The 9,935-nt window shown below is 38.1% G+C and overlaps 1 protein-coding gene across 1 annotated transcript; it reads left to right on the top strand.

Moving 5' to 3' along the window:
* Positions 1–8,144: 8,144 nt before the first annotated feature.
* LOC131166781 (uncharacterized) lies at positions 8,145–9,299 on the top strand. The gene is made up of 2 exons (XM_058125352.1): positions 8,145–8,219; positions 8,547–9,299. Exons 1-2 carry the CDS (start codon positions 8,145–8,147, stop codon positions 9,297–9,299), a joined length of 828 nt encoding a protein of 275 aa, XP_057981335.1.
* The last annotated feature ends 636 nt before the right edge of the window (positions 9,300–9,935 follow it).

Raw genomic sequence — 9,935 nt, 5'->3', positions numbered from 1 at the left:
CATCTGGATCGGATGCTAGATTGTTACTGCTGATAATGCTACACCCACTAATTTTCGACTCAGAGCGTCAGCCACCACATTTTCTTTCCTTGTGTGGTAGTTAATAGTACAATTATAGTCTTTAATGAGCTCTTGCCATCTTCTTTACCTCATATTCAATTTTCTCTCGGTGAAGAAGTACTTCAAACTTTTATGATCAGTGAAGATCTCACATCTCCCACCGTAAAGATAATGCCTCTAGATTTTTAGAGCATACACTACTACAACTAACTCTAGATTATGCACAGGGTAGTTCTTTTCATACTTCTTAAGCTGTCGAGAAGTGTAAGCAATAACCCTCCCATGTTGCATCAACATGCACCCGAGTCCCTTCTTGGACGCATCACTGTATATAACAAATTCATCCTCTCTTGATGGAATAGATAACACCGGTGTTGTGACTAGCCACTGCTTTAACTCCTGGAAGCTCTGCTCACACTCATCGGTCCATTCAAATCTTATATTCTTCCTCGTGAGTCGTGTCAGTGGACCTGATAATCTGGAAAAGCTATCCACAAAACGCCAGTAGTACCCTGCCAGACCTAGGAAGCTTCTGACCTCCTGAACATTCACTGGTCTCACCCAACTCACCACTGCCTTTATCTTACTTGGATCAATCGATATGCTGTCCTTAGAGATCACATACCTAAAGAAAGTAACCTGCCTCAGCCATAATTCATATTTCTTGAATTTAGCAAATAATTTCCTCTCCTTTAACACTTGTAATACCAGCCTCAAATGATCCTCATGTTCCTTAAAACTCTTCAAGTAGACCAGTATATCATCAATAAATACCATAACGAACTAGTCTAAGTACTGATGGAACACCCGATTTATTAGGTCCATAAACACTACTGGTGCATTAGTCAATCCGAATGGCATTACCAAGAACTCGTAGTGCCTATACCTGGTTCAGAATGCTGTCTTTGATACATCCTCCACTTTAACTTTCACCTGGTGATATCCAGACCAAAGGTTAATTTTGGAGTAGACCTGGGTCCCCTAGTGCTGATCAAATAAATCATTAATTCTGAAAAAAGGATATTTGTTCTTGACTGTCACTTTGTTTATCTCTCTATAATCAATGCACATCTTCATAGTCCCGTCTTTCTTCTTCACAAATAAGACTGGTGCTCCCCAAGGCGACACACTAGGCCTGATAAATCCTTTATCCAACAACTCCTTCAACTGATCTTTCAATTCTTTCAGCTCAGCTGGAGCCATCCTGTAAGGTGCTTTAAATGTCGGTGCTGACCTTGGTAGTAAGTCCACAGCAAAATCAATATTTTGGTATGGTGGAAAATCAGGTAACTCTTCTGGAAATACATCTGGAAATTCTCTTACCATTGGAATATCAACTTTATTCAATTCTTCCCTTGGCAACTCCTTTATGTAGGCAACATACCCCTGGCAACCACTCTGAAGTAGTCACCTCGCCTGAATAGCTGACACCAACTGTGGCGAGGCGTGCACACGTGAACCCACGAATCTGAATTCTTACTCACTTGGGGGTTTGAAATGACTTCTTTTGGATGGCAATCAACGCTGGCGTAATTAGCTGCTAGTCAATCCATACCCAATATCACATCAAACCCCTGCAAATCTAGTACCACGAGATCAGCTGGTAATATTTTCTCTTGAATGCCCACTAGAAAATTTTTAAGTACCCTTCTACACCTCACTGTTAATCTAGTTGGCATGGCTACTGACAATTCCATATCTAACAGTTATGCATCAACCCCAGCTAATTTAGCATATCTCGATGACACGAAAGAATAGGTGGCAACTGTGTCAAATAAAACAACAACTTTATATGGTAAAACATTAAGAATACTTGTCACGACGTCTCGAGCAGCCTTAGCATCTCTCGGTGTCATTGCATAAACCCTCGCCAGTGCTTTGTTCCTTTGCTAGCCTCCATAGGGTGCTTGGTAACCACTTCGGAATGGTCTGTGAGCTGGTCCATGGGCTGGTGGTTCCTGACATGACCAAGCCCTATGATCAGGTTTCCCACAATGGTAGGAAATGTTAATCTCCCATCCTACACTCTCCCAAATGCCTTCGGCCACATCTAGGACAGATGGGGTAAGTCTACTCACCCTGGAAACCCCGGTGTCCTGTCATCTGGCTTTGACCTCCACTGTTCCGGTCTCCTCTCCATTAGCCCCGACTAGAACTTGCCTAATAACCGGAGGGTGCAGATCTCTTTCTATAGCTTGATGCTCACACATCTCTTTGTTCGCTCTCCTCCACTACTGTGGATTATCAACTAGTTCAGAGAAGTCCTGCATGTTTAGAACTTCCACCTATTTATATATTTCTCGTCTCAAGCCCCTTTTAAACATCCTTGCCTTCTTAATCTCATCTGGTTCTATATATGCAGCAAATCGTGATAGCTCGATAAATTTTGCTGCATACTGTTAAACTATCATCGACCCTTGAGTCAAATTCAGAAATTCTACCACCTTAACCTCTCTGACAATGGCAAGAAAATATCTATAAAAGAATACCCCCTGAATTGACTCCAAGTCATAGTCACTGGTACGGGTCTCTGCTCCTCCAATAATCTTATGACCGCCCACCATCCCTCGGCCTCTCCTATCAACTTGTACGTAGCATAGAGGACCCTTTGCTTGTTGGTGCAATGGAGTACCGCTAGTACTTTCTCCATCTCCTACATCCAGTTCTCAGCAACTATACGATCTGCTCCTTCTGAAAACGCTGGAGGGTTCATCTTGGTAAATTTCTCTATCGTACATCCCTAGGCTATAGACGGGCCTCCCTACTCCCTGGAGCTCTGTGCAATCTTAGCCATAATTTGCTGAGCCATGCTACGCAAAACAGCATTTGAATCCTCGCCGCCCATGCTAGACAACCCTGCACCATCATCGCCACTAGCATGAGCACTACTACCTCTAGGGTCCATCCTGCAATAACACCAAATTATTCTAAGAATTCAAACCCCATAATGCTATTCTTACATTTATATAACTAAGATATCCCCACACCATCTATTACCAATTTAAGGTCTAGTCCTACTATATGAAAATAGAAACCAATGATAGTTTACTATGGTTTTCCTGAAATTGTCACCCCAAGAAAAACACAGAAATCACCCTGAAGTTCCCACTTCCAAACTACAGAACAGAATCCTAAATTCTCATTTCCATTCCTATTTTCTAGTATTGTTTTTCGTTGTACTCTAAAGACCACAGAACCTAACAACCTAGGCTCTGATACTAAACTGTGACGACCCAAAAATTCATACAATTTAAAAAAATACACATATATATATATCTTACAAAATATATTACTCTGATACCCTTGATAAATCCTACTAGAATACACCTATGTAGCGGAAAACATAAAATTGTATAACCATAATTACAATACTAGAATTTTGTATTTTCCCCAAAAAATATATATATATATATATATATATGTACATAAATAAACAACCCCTAACAAAAACTACCAAGACTCCTGAAATCCACCCAAAAATGCATCTCCCCCAAAGCACTTACTTTATAGATAGGGCAGTGCAAACGACCTCTCTATCTTCTAGGCTGATCTGCTCGTCTAGTTGGATCACCTAAAAAATGTTATGTTACTAGGATGAGACAACTCTTAGGAAGACGAAATATGCTATTACCAGTGTGTGACAATTGAGTTTACATGAATCATATACTGATAAGTAATTGAAACTGGGGTAATGTGACGACCTGCTTAATTTCCATTTTTTTTTAAAAATAAATTATATCATCACATATCTCATACCCCAACTCAACAGGTCATAATCCACCTGGACCCATGGGTACCAGGGACACATCAGAACACAAACGGAATCCTAAGCAGCAGGAAACATACAACCACAATATTGTAAATACAAAACATCTATCACATTAATGCAAATACTAGAGTCACTATACCACTGTATTTCCATATATATATATATATATATATATATATATACAACCCAAAAATGAGATCTAGGAACTTTTCCCACAAAATCTAACTGTTCCTACAAAAACTTACCCTTCAAAAAGGGCAGACCACAACTCTAATTTAGCGGGACTTTTCCCGCTCTCCTATCTGGGTCTCTTGAAAAGTTTATGAAATTTTGGGGTGAGACACCTCTTAGTAAGGGAAATAAATTAATACTAGTGTATGGCAACATGAGTAAACTGTGTTATACATATCCCATATAGAACATATTAGCTCTTTTTTCAAATTTGGGAAAACATATACATATCAAATCATGGTAGAACATATAACATTTTCATAAACATATCTCATCTCATATAGTAATAATAACATAAAAACAATCCTAGTAGGTTAGCTGGCTGTTGTCATGTATTACCCCCACATGACTGGGTTGTGTGGCAAAAGGCAGGACCTGACAATGGTTGGCCGACCACTGCCAAGTCAAACATATAGTCTATAAGTCCAATGGGCCTGCCTGACCTGGTCCGTACACCAGGGGCGATCACACACACTTCTTAAAAGCCACATCGACCATCCAATCTCACACCACTCCGTACAGCGGCGTTAATACAAATATCATGATCACGAATACCATAGACACATAGCAACGGTACTGTGCAAGTGCTAGCCTAGACCAAGTCAACCAAGTTCCGATATCATATAACATATACTAAAACTGTGATACATAGATATCTCATATCATTAATCAGATCAATCATATCATTTTGCATATATACATATATCATGAAAATCATCGGCCCCGTACGCCAGTATTACACATTTATTATAGCCCGACCCATACACTAGCAAATCATAGCACAGTCCATACGTTGGCAAATCACATCATAGCACGGCCCGTACACCGGCAAACATAACACAGCCCGTACGCTGGAAAATCACATCATAGCCCAGCCCGTATGCTAGAAAATCATGCACATAGCACAACTCGTACGTCGACAAATATATATAAAAATCTCAGCTTGAACGCCGGTTTTCCATTATAAAAATCCGTATCGTAATCACATTTCCATAAAAACAGTATTTCATAGCCATTTCTACTCATGCCACACTAAACAAGTTTTCCATATTCAACATACGATCATATTCAACAATATTTCCCAAATATAAATCATATATCATATATAAATATATTTATTTTCCAGGAATCAAATGCTATATATATATATATACATACATTTTCTAAAAAAGAACTAGCTTAGTTTATCCCCTTACCTGGCTATTGAGAAAGCCCCCAAAACAATCTAGTCTAACTCCCGTAGGATTTCCTGACCAATACCCTGAAAATGAAAACTGTCAGTATTAAACTTCAATATTTTCATGCGTACATCATTTCTTATAATTACCATAAGATCAAATTTGACTTAAAAAGCTTTACCTCAACTTAGGGATGATTTCTAACTTCGTTTTCCCAACGATCCGCTCTGGCAAACTCGTAGAGAACTTCTCCTGGAGCGTCATGGTAGCTTCAAATCGTCGATCTAGCAAAGATTTAGCCTGAAATCGAAGAGAGAGAGAGAGTCGTAGGAGAGAGAGAGGGGCACTAAAAATGATAAAATATCCCGATTTTCCACTATTTATACTTCCAGATTCGTCGACGAGACACGTCACTTCGTTGACGAATCCTTCAGTAAATTCATTGGCGACTCCCTGTATTCGTCGATGAAATTCAGGCTGCCCCAGAACCTCTCTTGACATTTTCTCGTCAACGAGTCCCCTGTATTCGTCGATGAATTCTCTTAAGCCTTCGTCGACGAATCCCCTGTATTTGTTGATGAAGCCCTGATGACCTCCCTTCAGTTATCCCTTCCAAAGTTCAATGTCATCGACTACTTCCTTTTGTTTCCGGTTTCCATTTCCCTTTCTTTTATTATTTAAATACTATTTTTATTCGGGTCGTTACAGGTAACATGTAAAATAAAATATTGTGTATCTCACACGTATGTGGTTTAAAATACAGTTGTTACTGAATTTACTATTTAATCATACTTATATAATGTATAGGTTTGTCTACTGATTGATGTATATATATATAAACTTCCCTAGATGACTGTATGTCATGATTCAACCCCTCATAATCGGGTTGTGCGGCCTGTAGGAGGGACTTAACACTGGTTGGCCTATCAAGATAAGTCAACTGAACCTCTATCATCAGACTGGCCACCTCAACCCAGATTACTAGGGAGCCTGCAATCTCTCAAAGGCACGGTAACTGATACCTCCTTCATCAAATCGGCCGCCTCGACCCAAAATATTGGGGAGCCTGCAATCTCTCCCAAGGCACGATTGACAACTTATAAATCCACACACTATCTAAGATATGTGGTTGCACTCTGATCTGAATTAGTTATGGTACCGTGCTCTAAATACTGATCTCAATCTGATTCATTAGGGTTTGATACTGTATAATACTTATATATATATATATAATTAGCTTACTGTTTTACCATGATTTTGATACAATTGAAATAACCATAACGTTGTATAAACTGATCTGAATAAACTATAATAACTGAATATTTGAGATATCTGAATAACTGAATCATCTAAATAACTGAAATATCTGATTAACTGAAATAACTGAATGTTATAGTTTTGAAATATGTATATCATGGTATTCTGAATATGATATAAAATATAGGTTTTTGTACATATACTGTAAATCATGGTACTCTGAAAATTGTATAAATTCTATGCTGATCTAATATTAACTCATGCCACACAACTAAATAAATGAAAACCGCTGTACTGAAATCAGTATTTTCTGATAATAAAAGTAATTTATAATCTGTAGATTTTTTCCTAAAACATATATATTTTACTGATAAAATTCCTAAAATTACTAGCATAGCATATTTTCCTTACCTACCTAGTTAGGAGATCTGACCCCAATTTTATCCCTACGTCCACAGCGTACAAAACACAAAATCCTGTTTTATATATATATATATATATATATATATATATATCTATATTTTCCTAATTCAGTCAACTCAAGCTCAGGATAATAACTATACTCATATTTTTCCCAAGCTCACATATCCATAAAATTGTAAACTATTAATTTATTTATCAACATTACCTGAGTTCCTAAGAGAATACCTGCTGGAATCCTCAACCCATGTCTGTGGTGTTCGGAAACCCAAACCTTGAAATTACAACACCCTAGTTTAATCAACTCAAACACTAGTATATTTTCATCTAATACAAAATCTGAGTTCAGAAAAGCCCGAGAACTATAAAAACCCTACTTACCTTGATTTTGGGATGGTGCCTAAACTTCTCAAACCAAAATTCCACTCTGACTAAATTGTAGAGAATCTTCTTAGGATCATCGTGGTAACTTCTGATTGTCGAACCGAGGAGAAATGGGGCCGGAATCTTACAGAAAAGGCTGAGAACCCGAATTCTAGAGAGACAAAATGAGAAAGTGACTGATTCCTTCGTTGAAAACCCAATTTCCACATATTTATAGGTGGCTTGACACATGGCTTCGTTGATGAATCATGTGTACTCGTTGACGAACCAAATAAGGGAGTTTGTAGATAAAGGTAAAGAACTCGTTGACGAACCAATGAGTTTGAATTATCTCCCTCGGTATCTCTTCATCGACGAAACACTGAACTTCATCCACAAATCTCACAAGGAGTTCGTCGACGAAACCAAGGTGTTCATCGACCAACCCTACTTTCTCCTTTTAAACTTTTCCTTTTCCCTATCATTTAATAATTATAATTTTTGAGTCTCTACGTAAAATTTGATTTTGTTGCTTTGTTGTTGTTGTAATTTTTGGAGAGCTAAGAAATCATTTTAGGTAATTCATTGAGATTTGTGCCCTACAGCAAGTTGCTTCATTGCTTTGGATTATGGTATAAGCATTGGAGTTTATTCCCGATTTATCTTTTTATATATATATATATATATATTAAATAATACCTTTTTAAGAAGAATAATATCTGGAGTGACACGTGGCAAATCTCGCTACTTCACACTCTGGGAATTATTCTCCTAAAAAAAAAATTTATTTAATACATATTTTTTAAAAAATTAAATCGAGAAAAAACTCCTCACTGAAGAGTAAAGAGAGCCAAAGTGAAGTTACGATGCTGCTGCAGTTGCCAGAAGCAGAAGGAAAAGCAAAAGCTAAAGTGTTTTTGGAAAGTGCAAAGTGCTTTCATGTACGTCAGCCAAACTAGACCCAGAGCAGGCCCATACTAGACCCTTCCACTCCCTCTGCCATTCTGTCAGCCAACCCCAAAGAAAAATAATTTATTATTATTTCTTTGTAAAAATATTTATGGATTTTTTCTTTTTATTTTACTCATTTTTAAGTGTATCTATCATGAGTTATTAAAATATTTACTTTTTTAATATCGCAAAGTTACCAATTTAGGGAAGAGTGGTCTTATAGATAAAGCTTGATTTTCACAAAGACTGGGCAACTCATCTCATGGGCTGCCAGTAAAAAAAGATCGTACAGAAATATATTTATAGGTAATAATCAGGATGACCAACACCATACTGCTAATTCCATTAGGGAAGTTGAGGAAGAAGAAAGAGAGAGGATAAAAAAGCCACACTACAATAATGCCCTCCCTCGTCCCTATCAGAAATCGAAACATAGCAAGTGTAGGGTTAGTATACGGACTAAGAATGCTAGTTTTGATTGTAATGGAGCCCCACTAGACCCTTCAGTCTACTTTAGAGCTGATGCTGGTGCTACACCAGAGGGGATCCAAATACGATCAGATCAACATGGCCATGAGGAACATTATTATCAGGAAGATTTCACTGCCAGCCCTATACCAAGACGAAGATCATCCAGGAGGAGACACTTAAGATCGCAGTCCAGTCATGTTGATAGGGTCAATTTAGAAGATATTGGTGTTGCAAGGAAAAGTTCATGTAGCAGGAGAAGGGAAAGATCTAGACGGGGCTTGCAAGTGGTGATTGAGGATGAGCATCATCAGAAGGATGAAGAGGAAAGAATGATTGACAAACTGCTGTTGCATTATAGTAAGAAACCATCAGCCTACGAACCAGAAAATGTGAAACAAAAATTAAGAGCCAGTCCTTTGCACCGCAATTCCCTTGATGTTGCTGAATTGAAGCACCACAGAAGTAGAGATGCGCCTGAAGTGAAATCTGAGAAGGTTTCTACCACAGTAAGATCATCTTCTCTTCCTCGGGAACAAGCACCTCCATTGGAGGCTGCAAAAACATTACCCGTGCCTCTTTCCTCTAGCCAAATATGTTGAGTCCTGCCCAGCACGTGCACGGTGCATCCTAAGCTATCGGGCTACGATGATTTGGCCGCACGGTTTGGAGCTATGAAAGCAAAGTAAGTATTCTGGAGCACTTGGGATTCTTTATCATCATATATCCATATATTGTATTGATGCCATCTCTTTAGAGGTTAAGCTTAATTCTATTAGTTGAGTTGGACCATAGCACCACTTGCATGGATACGACCCTTTGTGCATGGGGCTGGCATGACTCTTTCTGTAATCCATAGCATTTGTAGGCACTATGATTAGCTCTTTGTGAAAATCAAGTCTTTATCCATAAGACGATTCTTAACTAAATTGGTAACTTTGAGTTATTAAAAAAATAAATATTTTAATAGCTCAAGATATATACACTTAAAAATGAGTAAAATAAAAAGAGAAAATCTATAAATATTTAACAAAGAAATAATAATAAATTATTTTTCCTTGGGGTTGGCTGACGAGATGACAGAGGGAGTGAAAGGATCTACTCTGGGCTTGCTCTGGGTCTAGTCTGGCTGACGTACATGAAAACACTTTACACTTTCCAAAAACACTTTAGCTTTTACTTTTCCTTTGATTATGGCAGCTGCAACAGTATCGTAACTTCACTTCAGCTCTCTTTAC

This window comes from Malania oleifera, chromosome 10, assembly GCF_029873635.1.
Source record: "Malania oleifera isolate guangnan ecotype guangnan chromosome 10, ASM2987363v1, whole genome shotgun sequence".
Classification (NCBI taxonomy): domain Eukaryota; kingdom Viridiplantae; phylum Streptophyta; class Magnoliopsida; order Santalales; family Ximeniaceae; genus Malania; species Malania oleifera.
Note: the sequence above shows the minus strand (reverse complement) of the source record. Positions and strands in the feature narration are given on the sequence as shown.